The 12,940-nt window shown below is 31.8% G+C and overlaps 2 protein-coding genes across 9 annotated transcripts; one reads left to right on the top strand and one right to left on the bottom strand.

Moving 5' to 3' along the window:
* Window positions 1-402: 402 nt before the first annotated feature.
* On the bottom strand, window positions 403-6,124 carry LOC131944480 (arpin). 5 transcript variants are annotated; one of them, XM_059305135.1, is made up of 7 exons: window positions 6,088-6,124; window positions 3,679-3,797; window positions 3,491-3,581; window positions 3,195-3,327; window positions 2,697-2,912; window positions 2,374-2,531; window positions 403-1,605 (listed from the first exon to the last, which is right to left on the bottom strand). In XM_059305135.1, exons 2-7 carry the CDS (start codon window positions 3,774-3,776, stop codon window positions 1,597-1,599), a joined length of 705 nt encoding a protein of 234 aa, XP_059161118.1. In that variant the 5' UTR covers window positions 3,777-3,797; window positions 6,088-6,124; the 3' UTR covers window positions 403-1,596. The 5 variants fall into 5 exon arrangements, with proteins under 5 accessions (XP_059161118.1, XP_059161117.1, XP_059161120.1 ...); XM_059305134.1 differs by having other exon boundaries at window positions 6,017-6,115; XM_059305137.1 differs by lacking the exon at window positions 6,088-6,124 and adding an exon at window positions 5,988-6,006.
* Window positions 6,125-6,132: 8 nt separating this feature from the next.
* Window positions 6,133-11,053, top strand: LOC131944479 (putative deoxyribonuclease TATDN3). 4 transcript variants are annotated; one of them, XM_059305133.1, is made up of 13 exons: window positions 6,133-6,221; window positions 7,115-7,212; window positions 7,731-7,763; window positions 7,887-7,960; window positions 8,339-8,384; window positions 8,511-8,567; window positions 8,752-8,814; window positions 9,012-9,089; window positions 9,171-9,202; window positions 9,389-9,444; window positions 9,699-9,811; window positions 9,970-10,050; window positions 10,846-11,053. In XM_059305133.1, exons 2-13 carry the CDS (start codon window positions 7,123-7,125, stop codon window positions 10,981-10,983), a joined length of 861 nt encoding a protein of 286 aa, XP_059161116.1. In that variant the 5' UTR covers window positions 6,133-6,221; window positions 7,115-7,122; the 3' UTR covers window positions 10,984-11,053. The 4 variants fall into 4 exon arrangements, with proteins under 4 accessions (XP_059161116.1, XP_059161113.1, XP_059161115.1 ...); XM_059305130.1 differs by having other exon boundaries at window positions 6,176-6,314; XM_059305132.1 differs by having other exon boundaries at window positions 6,176-6,314; window positions 7,101-7,212.
* The last annotated feature ends 1,887 nt before the right edge of the window (window positions 11,054-12,940 follow it).

Here is a 12,940-nt window from a genome sequence, read left to right as displayed (position 1 = left end):
ATTATTATTCTTGATATTTTTCACAAGTTTGTATTGTATCTGTAAATTTTATTATATTTTAGGCCTATGGCATATAGTCTTGTTCGATAAGCAATATTGAAAGTGGCAATTATAGGATTGCACAAACAAACATGAAGGAACTAAATACTAACAAAATTAGTTCCAGCCTTATTTATTGCCATAACCCACACTAAAAAGGAATAAATTTCAAATACAATTGAGAGCCGACTTATTAACCAAAATAATTTTTTTACGTTTTCAGTTGTTCTTCCAATATTGAATATGATTCCCCAAATTTTTTTCCAAATTGATTCAAAGTATTTTTTAAAACCTGCTATGTAACAATGAGTCTATAATAAATGATATAAGTAAAAACAGAAGAAAACCATTTATTGACTTGGTGTTTTTATTTGTTTTTTGTACAATTTAATATGTTGTATCAATAAAGAATTTACAATTTTAAAAAAAACAGACAAGGAAAAATATGAAATAATTGATATGTGATGAGTGTGTTATTGACAAAAGACAATAATATAAGAATGTATCTGATATTCAATCACTTGTGCACTGGTATGGGCTATATTGTTGCCAATATAAATAGGGTAAAATGTTTTATTTTGTTTATGTTTAAGAATAAATGCTTTTTCAATATTTAACAGGATAATACAATTAAATGCTTTTATTAGGTTTGGTATCCAGATTTTGAGAAACAAAGCTTGCTGTAAGAAACACATTCGAAACCAAAGCAAATGACCAGACTTAAATATACTTTAAAATATAATACTATTTCATACTTCATTAGCAATTTTTAAACATTAACAAAACAAAGCATCCAACTCTCCATTATGTTAAAATAACTCAGCCTTATGACTATTTGCAGCATTTGGCAACTTCTTTTGTCTCACTGTGTTGACAGTTTCCCTTCTTTTTTAACTTCATTTTCCTACAGTTTTAAAAATTTGTTCTATAGTGTAAAAAATTACAATTATTATAATTTTTTAATTACACCTATACATGATTGGTAAAGGAAAGCTTGCATCAGGTCATCACAGGTTTAGTTTTTAACCAGATTTATTATTTACAATACTTTCTTGAACAGTATAATACATATTACATTCAAATCATTTCCTTCATGTGTTAATGAGGAATGTTTCAATAGCCTACTGTTTTTAATTTGTATTCCTGTTCATGATTTTTATTCTTGTACGAGACAAATAACAGTTTATATTTCTACATTTCAGTGAAAAAAATATTCACTTTAAATGCTAATGTTTACACCTTATCAATATTCAAAATCTTAAACATAATGTTTTTTTTGAAAATCTGTTTTTGCCCCAAGTTTAATATTATTTCTTTTCTTAAAGCATTGTTATTGAGCTAAGAATTTAATGCTGACTTTAAGCTTACTAAAGAAATTGAATTAATTCATTTCTTAATCTGTTGGATGCTTAAAGCAATGGCAATGAGATAGATATCAGCTTGCATAATAAGTTAGTCCATAATTTATTGAAGGACTAATTTTTAAAAAGCGGCAGCACATAAGTGATTATTGTCAAAGTACTATCATTTCAAGGTAGGCAATCCATTGTTTGTTTCTCAATCATCCTGAAATGGACAAAAGTTAAATTTTGTAATATTGGTATTAGCATCACAAGTAATTTTTAAAATTAATTATTTAGTACAGTGTTCCTTCACTTATCAAGGTTGTTTCATGGGAGGCCCGCTCCTTATATCAGTTTCTGTGAAGTAAGAATGCGGTACTTATTTAATAGTTATACTTTGATTTAAGCCTTTAAAATAGCTGATCACACTCACACATAGCCTTCTCCCATTACCATAATAACTTTTCCTTAATAGTACATAAATATTTTAGAAAACTTCTACTAAAACATACTACAGCTAGAATGATGAGATAGAGATTAAATGAATGCCAAGAAACTCTACTACTTCCGCTACAGACAGGTGTGACAGATCTCTATGTACTTGATATAAACAGAGTTATGGGGAGTTGCTGGCTCTGACATGGAAGTGTCAATTGAAAACTGAAAAAAAAAAACTATACTTGAACCCCACTCAATATTCTGCAAGTTGCTAGAGTTCCTAAGACTTTTTGACCACTGTTGCAGGATGTTCAAACATTAGGCCAACCTCCTTTCCTTAATCAACCTATTGTTCTTCTTCCTCATCCTGAACTTGACATGGTCAGCTTCTCCGTGACTTTGTCCACCAATAAACTAACCCTAAAGTAGCGGAAGGAACACTGTACTTTTTAAAAAAAATTATATTGTAAAAAAAAACTGCAATTCACCATGGTAAATGTAACAATTAACAACACATGTTTTCAGGTTGGATAATTTCTTTTTCTTCACCTACCCACTCCTCATCTGCCACTTCTGATTCTTTACTTTCTTGCTGTTCATTCGATGTTGATTTCATCTTCATGATTTTATCTGTCCAATTATCCCCCATTTTTTCATCACCAACAAAGTTTCCTTTTGCAGCTGTAACAGTGTCACATAAGACCAGACTTTCTGAAAACAAATAATACACAAAGAATAAGAACTAACTCTTTTTGCAACAATATTGTTTTACAAAAAAAAAACAATGCATAACATTAAATTAACCAATTTTTTTTCTCAACAATTACTCTTCAGGCAATGAGATTTTAGTAACCACTAATTATAAATACAACATACCAATTAGCGGACTGTTTCCTGCTGTTTTGATTCTAACAAAGGTTTCATTAAGAATTTCTATTTTGTCCCTTTCTTCTTCCTTCAGTAAAAAGTAAATGTCTCCACTAGAATCTTTAGACAAGACATCATTTAACATAGCATTTATTTGTGGATTCTGAGTTAATGACTTGACTTCATCAACTGAAAGTCTGTCTGAACTTCCCTTCTGTCTGACATCTGAAAACAAAATTTGAATGTTGATTTACTGTTCTGACTAAGATGTTTACTGAGAGGGATCAAGCAATAATAAACAATTTTTAATTCCATTTATCATTGTAAACTGTCTTTAATATAATTTTTTTAAAATTTCTAATGGATTGCTACCTAGATTATGCAATCTGCAATAATTTGAAAGTGATTTTTTTTAATTAACGGAATACATACTTAACACCTTAATATTAATAATGATGAGAAGTGATGTTAAATTCTTAAAATTGACTCATAAAATGTGCTGTTTACCATAAGAAGAGTTGAGAAAACCAGTGGACACTTTGGTTGTTTCACTAAAGTTTGGCTCCTGCTCCTTCCCTGTTGCATCAAACTTCCTTTTGTGTGCTTTTTCTATTCTTAGGAACAATATGAAGTACCTCGTCTAAAAATTGTGGAAAGCCAAATTTTAAAGCTTTCAATTTAGACCTAACATATATCCTAAAATTTTAAGTGCAGAAAATATGATTGATCTGACATTAGATTATCTGAAATGTTACCACCATACAAGTATTGGAATTATTATAAAATTTACTTAGGTAAATAACCTTGTCTGACACAGCCCTTTCTTCTGAATTGGAAATGCTAATCCTGGCCTGGCTGATTACTTTACCTTCCAGCAAAACTCCAGGTTTTTCCCTGTAAAATAAAACCAATTACTACATAAATCAACACTGATAACTATGTGAAGCAAAACTTGTATTAGAATTTAAGGGATGTTAATTTATTAACTTACATAGAATGTTTCCAATCCGAATGGTTCCACTGTCCTTTCCATTTCACTGAGTGTAAAGGGAGATTGGTCAGGGGTTTATTATCATACATTCGACTCATGTTGTACTTGTAAGCTTACTCCTACCAAATAAACAATACATGACAATATATATATATCAGTGGCATGGCTAGGTGGGGGTCGCACCATGCAGTGCTTTTACATTGCATTGTCTTATTATAAGTAATAGTGTAGAGTTTTTTTTTATATAACGACTTAAATTTATTTTATAGTTGCCACAGTTTTTAAACTTTCAAATAAATGTGAAGAAAATATTAAATACACACACATTGCAAAAACATTTTAAAGGGATCAATGTCAAATATAATTTTCGTTTAGATTCCTAGAAAAAGTGGATACATTTTCATAGCAGAAGGGTTAAAAAACTAATTAATTAAAATCTTTTAATAGTTATGCCAGGGGAGGTAATTTAAAAATAAATCCAACTCACGCTGATAAAAAAAATGTGAATGCAAAATGCGGACATGCAAGAGGTTATTATTGTTAGAATATTATAATTAGCATGGATTGATATTTAAGTTGTGTTTATGTTATGCATTTTTTGTTAGCCCTTTCGTTTGCAAAAACATTTTAAAGGGATCAATGTCAAATATAATTTTCGTTTAGATTCCTAGAAAAAGTGGATACATTTTCATAGCAGAAGGGTTAAAAAACTAATTAATTAAAATCTTTTAATAGTTATGCCAGGGGAGGTAATTTAAAAATAAATCCAACTCACGCTGATAAAAAAAATGTGAATGCAAAATGCGGACATGCAAGAGGTTATTATTGTTAGAATATTATAATTAGCATGGATTGATATTTAAGTTGTGTTTATGTTATGCATTTTTTGTTAGCCCTTTCGTTTGTGTTTTTTGCATTTGTGTTTGCGTTTTCTTTTGTGTTTGTGTTTGTTTTTTTCTTTTGTCTTTGTGTTGTGTCTGTGTTATGTTTATGTTTGAATTTTCATTTGTGTTTTTTGTGTTTGCATTGTGTTTGTGTTTGCATTGTGTTTGTGTTTGCATTGTTTTTGTGTCTTCTTTTGTGTTTGTGTTTGCTTTTTTCTTTTGTGTTTGCGTTTGCGTGTTGCATTTGTGTTGCGTTTGTGTTTGTATTTTCATTTGTGTTGTTTTGCGTTTGCATTTTCTTTTGTGTTGTGTTTGTGTTTTCTTTTGTGTTTGTTGTTGTTTTTTCTTTTGTCTTTTTGATGCGTTTGTGTTATGTTTATGTTTGCATTTTCGTTTGTGTTTTTTTGCATTTGCATTGTGTTTGTGTTTGCATTGTTTTTGTGTCTGCGTTTTCTTTTGAGTTGTGTTAGTGTTTTCTTTTGTGTTTGCGTTTGCTTTTTCTTTTGTGTTTGCGTGTTGCATTTGTGTTTGTATTTTCATTTGTGTTGTTTTGCATTTGCATTGTTTTTGTGTTTGCATTTTCTTTTGTGTTGTGTTTGTGTTTTCTTTTGTGTTTGAGTTTGTGTTTAGTTTTTTTCTGCTCCCAAGTTGGTACATTTAAAAAGACTCATGGCGGAACATGGGTGTGCAGCTAGTATATAATAAGCTGCTACTAACAATTTTAATTATGATTAGCTTTTTACTTTTAGAATTTCATTGTACCAATAATATCATCTACATTTTTATCATTTTCTATGCAGTTTTTATTCATGATTAAATTATATTATTTATTTAATAACAATATTGAATAATGAATACAATAAATAATATATTCAGAATAATTCCCCCATCCCATTTGAATAGGCCCTAATTAGGGGAAGTTATATAATTATTTATAATTTAAATAACTGTTATAGATAGACAGTCATTAAAATCTCAATGAATCAAATGAATAGGTTACAATTATAGATAAAAGAATAAGTTAAGTAAGATGATAGTTGATAGCGCATGGCAGCATAGATGCAGATGGGTTTAGACGTAGATCTAGATCTAGTATTAGCGAAAGTATTGTAATTGAGTCAGTGACACAATGAGTCAATATTACTAATACTACTACTCAGCTAACTCAATACTAATGACTAAGTTAAGTAATTAATGAAACTGTAAAATAAAGTATAAAGTACTATAGACTATAGATATAGACATATAGTAAATTATAGTATATAAAATAGTATATATAGTTATATACTATACTATAATACTACTATATACTATAATCTATATAGTATCTAGAATCATTATACTAGATCTAGATTAGAGATCTACTTCTGCTCTAGAAATTGTATTTACAAAAAAAACAAGCCTGACTATTGATTTTAATAATACATTATGATAATGTAGTTAATGATCGTTACTTTGCTCTTGAAATTTCTATTTTAATAGGCCAAATTAACGAGAGACTTTTTGTTCCCATAAAATTAAAAACCTGGATAGTCTGTGAGATTTCGCTTTCAGGAAATAACTCTCTCATAAAAGAAATTAGGAAATAGATCTAAATCTAGATCTAGATCTGTTTGTGTTTACTGTTTTTTTATGTTTAGGCCTACAATTTGAGTTTAGGTTAGGGCCGACTAAAGTTTACTGTCATGTTGCAACTTTGTGGAAGAAAAGACATGAACTTTTCCAATTTTTCTTGTAGATAATCTAGACTAGGTAATCTCACGATATAGCGTCGGAAATTATCCGGTAATGTTTGTTGCGTTTCGTGTGTCACTCACTGACAGTCACTGACTAATCACACTCAGACAATCACTGTAACTGTAACGGTGGCATAGACATATGCCTAACCCTAATTAATTATAATTTCTAACTATAAAATTAGTCGAGATCACAATACTACTACTATTCACTAACAACCCAACACACCTATTTTATGGAAGAGTCTATTATCGGACATCAGTAGGCCTATCTAAAATCATCCAAAATGAGTAACAATTAAAAATAGTAGATCTAATAAATATTAAATAGGCCTGATAATTAAATTAATTAGGCCTATTTAATATTTATTAATAAAGTCGTGTGTAGTAATTAGTGTTATTTTAAGAAACACAGAAAAAACTTGCAGATTTGCGACAACTAGATCTAGTAAAATAAGACGATTAGATTTACTAAAGGTAAAAGTAGTAAGAACTACTACAAGGTTTAGTAGCATCAACAATCAGCACATATGCTTAAAATAATTGGAAATATAAAATAATTAGCAAAACAGTATTTAGGGCCTAAAATGCAACTAAAATCAATCTATGCACATTTTTAAACATTGTGTATTTAAAAAAATATGGTGCCAAATAAGTGTTGGTTTACAGTATTTCCGGTGGTTTACGGAACGGTTGGAGAGACCACACCATGGTTTTACTGTTTTTTACTGCTGTACCATTCCGGAATAATAACCGACACTGTATCGTGATATTACCTAAATCTCTAATAAAAAATAATCAGACTAATATTAATAGCTAGTCTAATGGCAAACGGTGAAAGCATTGCTGTTTCAAGACGCTACACTCAGGTTGTTGATGCTCATGCGCACCTAACGAATGAGTTGCTGATAGGGGTAAAAAAATAAACTTTGTAACTTGACAAATGTAATTTACTTATTACTTAGTAGGCCTAATTACTAATTAAAATTTCTCAACTCAAAATAAATGACTACTTGATCAATTTAAATTTTAAAAGTAATAATCCTTCCTAATATCTTAATAATAAATATTTTGTTGCGTGTTTCTTTTACTTGCATGCATTTCTACACTTTTCTGGTAATTGTTATGTTTAGGGTTGTAATACAGGCAAAAAGATATTTGCAATGACTTATTAGTAAGTTATTAGACTTATTAGTAACAACCTATTATCATTTAATGCAATAAAAATAATCAATATATGATATGAGTATGTTATTTCCATTTGTTTTTTGAGAAAAACCAGCTTGAGACAGGTTCTTAATCCTCAGTTTTTAAGTGTAACATTTGCTTTTAAGCATTAAATTTTTTTTTTTTAATATGCCACTTGAAAGAATGATACTTATAGTACAGTAAATAATTTACTTTATCTAACATGAATGAAAATGTGTTGCAGGATATTGATAATATCATTGCAAGAGCTTTAGTGGTAAGTGGTTGTCTTTCTTGAACATTTGTTAACTGCTGAACTAAACTTTTCCAGAAAGTATCTAGATCATACATGTATGAAAGTCAAAAGACCTTTTTATTTATTTATTTTTTTCATTTTCAGAAACATGTAGCAGCTGCTCTTGTGGTGACAGAAAATCTTAAAGACTTTGAGCATGTCATAGACCTGTATAGGAGGTACATCATGTTTGCTATGTGAACTCGAAGATTTAGGAATATTTTTTTTTATATAAACAGTATGCTTAAATCATGTAATAATAATGAATTAAAAAGGTTTGTGCTCTAGTACTATACTACTACTCTGAAGATTTTATTGAGCTCTAGAGTTTTAAACTTACATTTATAATTACTTTTTTAGTAATGTTTCAGTATAAATATGTTAAGGCCTTAAATTTTGTTAATGTCCAACATTATAAGTTTGATAAGTAGCAGAAGCTTTTTTAGCTTTAAACTATTTAAAACCTAACTCATAACTATATTTAAAATAGGAATTTTTTTCTGCTCTTTTTTTTTACTCATTTACAATACAAATTATTCAGCAAATTTTCTGGACAGCTTTCCAAGGTTTGTGGTTCCATGTCTTGGAATTCACCCTATTCAGGTAAAAATGTTATTAATTGCACTTGTTCTTAGTTTATTCACATCTCTTAATTTTATTTTGATAATTTAAAAATCTTCTTTTAAACCATTTTTTAACATGTTGGTTTAAATTGAAAAACATTTTTAGTGTTCCGGAACCAAGGATGATGCTGGTATTGAAATAATGAGATCTGTAATACTAAATGTAAGTTTTAGTTAGTATTAACTGCCTAGGACAATATTCTTTGATATAGAGAGTTTAATTTAATATATAGAGTATAACATCTATAAAGTAATTATAAATTATGTCTATATTTCAAATAGATCTACTTTACTCTTAGTATTTTTTAATGATTAATAAAATTAATTTTAACCATACCAATTCAAAGGACTATGAAGGTGTAGAAGAATCTATTGAAGATAATTTAGACATCATTGGTGGTATTGGAGAGGTGAGTTAGAACAAAATGAACTTCTGAAGAAAGTTATGCCGGATACTTTTAAATCACAACAAATTAATAGTACTCTCTTGAGGCAATGCTAGTTAACATAAATACCTGTTAAACTCTGCTTGTTTAAAAAAAATTAGTTTACATAAGCAAGTCTGTCTTAATTTTTAAGATACTTTGAATGGTCTGTCATACAACAGATTGGTTTAGATTTCACCCCAAGGTTCTGCCAGAAGCCAGATGACAAAGAAATCCAGACTCTGATTCTAACAAAGCAGGTTGGAAGAGATTTTACTGCTGTTTGATGTAGTTACTTCTTTTATTACATTCCTTACTATATAGAAAATGTTTCCATTTAGGTGCAGCTTGCTGATAGACACAGACTACCAATGTAAGGGATATTTCAAATATTGTTTAACCTCATGTTTTTTTTTTAATCTCCATAAATATTTATAGTTATTGTTAATGTGTGCTTCAGCTGTGACAGTAAAATGTGATGAAAGTACCCTTTAGACGTTATACTGATGATGTACTTCTTTTTTGACCTGAAACAAATAATGATTTAAAAATTCCACAGTAACGTTCACTCAAGATCGGCTGGAAGAAAAGCAATCCAGCTACTTAAAGAACTTGGTAAATATCATTTTTTTAAAGTAGTTTAACTGAATGTTAAACAGAATTATAATGTTTGAAATATTAATAAAGATTATATTCAATATGCCTAGAGAATTCATCTGATTAAAAATCTTGAAATCAAAGAATTACATTTTTAAAACTTCAGCAGTAGAGCAATGATGAGCATTTTAACAGAAATCTGGCACTATGTGAAAAAACTACCTAATGAAATGATTTCAATTACTCATAAATGGCCTTAACCTTTTGCTCAGGTGCACAAAATGTTCTTTTACATGCTTTTGATGGTCGTGCTTCTGTAGCATTGGAAGGAGCTTCAAATGGTTTTTATTTTTCTGTTCCATCTTCAGTTTGTAGAGATACACAGGTAGCTACTATACTGGTATTATTTTAAGTACACAATAAGTTACTAGACTGGTATTATGTTAAATACACAATAAATTACTACACTGGTATTTTAATTGTTTAGCCTAAATCTAAAATAGACTAGTTTGTAAGTTTCTACATATTCTTGGCAATATTCAGATCCAGAAGATGGTAAAAGCCTTACCTTTAGATAAACTGTTGGTTGAAACAGATGCCCCATGTATCTCACCAGTGAAAGGGGTAAGTACAATATAACTGTTCGTATATGCATATCTTTCCACTAATATACACATGCTGTTTAAATGCATTCAAAGTTAAAATAAATTCCACATTAAATGTTACTACAGTTATTTAAGAACTAGAAACTACTTTATAACTCACTTTTATTTAACTTGATTCCCCGTTCTTTTGTCTTCATCATGGTTCGAAACATGTCAGCGAAATTTAGGCATTTCTTATAATCTGATTTATTTCTACTTTGATATGTATGTCAAAACCCAATGGCGATGTAATGTGACATAAGATTTGACAGATTCTGATGTTTAATTAATTTTTATTTAAATTGTTTACATATTGCTATATAAAGTATTAATCTTATTGTGCTATTACATGCAATTATGTGCATTTGTTTTGTGCGCAAGGGTTTTCAATAATGTGATTTGATTTATTGAAAATGTAAAAGTATTAACAAAATAATAATATAACAGGCTTATAAAAAAAAGGCTTTTGTACATGCACTAAACAGAAGAAAATAAAATGATTTTTTCAAAATATATATAATAATCCACCATGATTTAAATAACTTTATAAAAGAGCTTAGGTTGGTATATTAGTTATTGAATACCCTAACTAAAAATTGTATAGACTTCTTTTCAGTGCATATATAAAAGCTTGTCATTATCTAAGTTTTTTTTTTTTTATAATTTAGAAACTAAATGTAATATCCAAAATGTTAACAACCAGATTTCTAGCTGAAAAGAACATCATTTGTATTTATTCTTGTTATTGCATTTTTTTTAAACATCTATTTCCTAGACTGTCAATGAGCCCGCAAATGCCATGGTATCCATTGAATATATTTCAAAAATAAAGAAAATACATCTTGAATACGTAAAGACCATCACAACAGAAAATGCTGTCCGGCTTTTCCCAAAGTTGAAAGATATCCTGTAAGAAATTTCTCTTGTGTAAATAATGCTGAGTTATTCTGAACAGATTTGCAATAAAATCTGGGTTTTTTTTTAAATATCAGTTTTGTTGTTACTTTTCTTTACAATAGATAGTCAGTATTTTATTTTAATATGGATAAACAGGTTATTGAATAATTTTAACTTCAATTATTTGTTCATTGTTTGATTTATTTATTTTTAAACAAGGAAAATATAACTGATCCCCAATGCTGTAACTCAAGGGTCACTAGACTAGGTGATCCCCAATGCTGTAACTCAAGGGTCACTAGACTAGGTAAACCCCAATGCTGTAACCCAAGGGTCACTAGACTAGGTGATCCCCAATGCTGTAACTTAAGGGTCACTAGACTAGGTGATCCCCAAGGGTCACTAGCCTAGGTGATCCCCAAGGCTGTAACTTAAGGTTCACTAGACTAGGTGATCCCCAATGCTGTAACTTAAGGGTCACTAGACTAGGTGATCCCCAATGCTGTAACCCAAGGGTCACTAGACTAGGTGATCCAATGCTGTAGCTCAACGGTCACTAGGTGATCCCCAATGCTGTAACTCAAGGGTCACTAGACTAGGTGATCCCCAATGCTGTAACCCAAGGGTCACTAGACTAGGTGATCCCCAATGGTGTAACTCAAGGGTCACTAGACTAGGTGATCCCCAATGCTGTAACTCAAGGGTCACTAGACTAGGTGATCCCCAATGGTGTAACCCAAGGGTCACTAGACTAGGTGAACCCCAATGGTGTAACTCAAGGGTCACTAGACTAGGTGATCCCCAATGCTGTAACTCAAGGGTCACTAGACTAGGTGATCCCCAATGCTGTAACCCAAGGGTCACTAGACTAGGTGAACCCCAATGGTGTAACTCAAGGGTCACTAGACTAGGTGATCCCCAATGCTGTAACTCAAGGGTCACTAGACTAGGTGATCCCCAATGCTGTAACTCAAGGGTCACTAGACTAGGTGATCCCCAATGCTGTAACTCAAGGGTCACTAGACTAGGTGATCCCCAATGCTGTAACTCAAGGGTCACTAGACTAGGTGATCCCCAATGTTGTAACTCAAGGGTCACTAGCCTAGGTGATCCCCAATGCTGTAACTCAAGGGTCAACCAAAAAAACGAGGTCATGGGTACTACTCAATTCAAAGGTCAAACTGTACTAGGCACGTCCGCTAATGGTCGGATGACCGGGAGCACCTCCCCCCCCCCCTCCTCCTTGGTGCCCACGTTTGTTTTAAACAGTGCCATTCACTATGCATGCAGTGGAATATTACAATCGTTTTCTAAGTCGAATAGGGCTCTTCAACCAGCGGTCTTGTGATGCGTTGCAAACCATCCTCCTCGTGAACACTATGGTGCCCAGTGGCGTAGGCAGGGGGGGGTTAAGGGGGGTCATAACCCCCCCCCCCCCATAGACCACTCGGTATATATATAAAAAGTATGAGGGGGGGTGAAAATCGAAAGTTTGAGGGGGGGGGTGCAAATCGAAAGTCTGAGGGGGGTGGGGTGCAAATCGAAAGTTTGTCCCCGGGTAAAATTTGGAACCCCCCCCCCTCTTGAGACGATCCTGGCTACGCCACTGATGGTGCCTACCTTCATTTTAATGAGCGCCACGCACTATTGATAAATGGACTACTATAATCGCTGGATAAATCGAAACAAACGCGTCCGCCGGCGCCCCGCTGTACAGGTGACTGAGAATCCTGGGCTCCCCTGTGAGCACTATGGGGATACATTCGTTTTAAATAGCGCCATACAATAGGGACCCGGTGGGCCACTACATTCAATGACTAAACCGAACCAGCAGACGCACCGGGCCACCTGCGGCAGTGTAACTGGTGGCTTCCAAGAGCCCCTCGCGACGCCCCTGACACGTGTGCGGTTGTAGATGTGTGTGTTATAACTCACTCTTACGGATGGTGATTAACGTACACTCAAAGCTTTCA

This window comes from Physella acuta, unplaced genomic scaffold (genome assembly GCF_028476545.2).
Source record: "Physella acuta isolate Inbredline_101_S28 unplaced genomic scaffold, ASM2847654v3 ptg000494l, whole genome shotgun sequence".
In the NCBI taxonomy this organism is placed as follows: Eukaryota; Metazoa; Mollusca; class Gastropoda; family Physidae; genus Physella; species Physella acuta.
The sequence above is the reverse complement of the archived record's forward strand: the minus strand, read 5'-3'. Positions and strand labels throughout refer to the sequence as shown.

What these genes read in the sequence shown, in the direction of transcription:
- LOC131944479 (XM_059305133.1), top strand. Translation starts at nt 7,123, where the DNA reads ATGGCAAACGGTGAAAGCATTGCTGTTTCAAGACGCTACACTCAGGTT. An exon ending in TCATTGCAAGAGCTTTAGTG is followed by an intron (nt 7,764 to 7,886) that starts GTAAGTGGTTGT and finishes TTTCATTTTCAG; the next exon opens with AAACATGTAGCAGCTGCTCT. An exon ending in TGAGATCTGTAATACTAAAT is followed by an intron (nt 8,568 to 8,751) that starts GTAAGTTTTAGT and finishes ACCAATTCAAAG; the next exon opens with GACTATGAAGGTGTAGAAGA.
- LOC131944480 (XM_059305135.1), bottom strand. Translation starts at nt 3,776, where the DNA reads ATGAGTCGAATGTATGATAATAAACCCCTGACCAATCTCCCTTTACAC. An exon ending in TTTTCTCAACTCTTCTTATG is followed by an intron (nt 2,913 to 3,194) that starts GTAAACAGCACA and finishes TTTTGTTTTCAG; the next exon opens with ATGTCAGACAGAAGGGAAGT. An exon ending in AGGAAACAGTCCGCTAATTG is followed by an intron (nt 2,532 to 2,696) that starts GTATGTTGTATT and finishes ATTTGTTTTCAG; the next exon opens with AAAGTCTGGTCTTATGTGAC.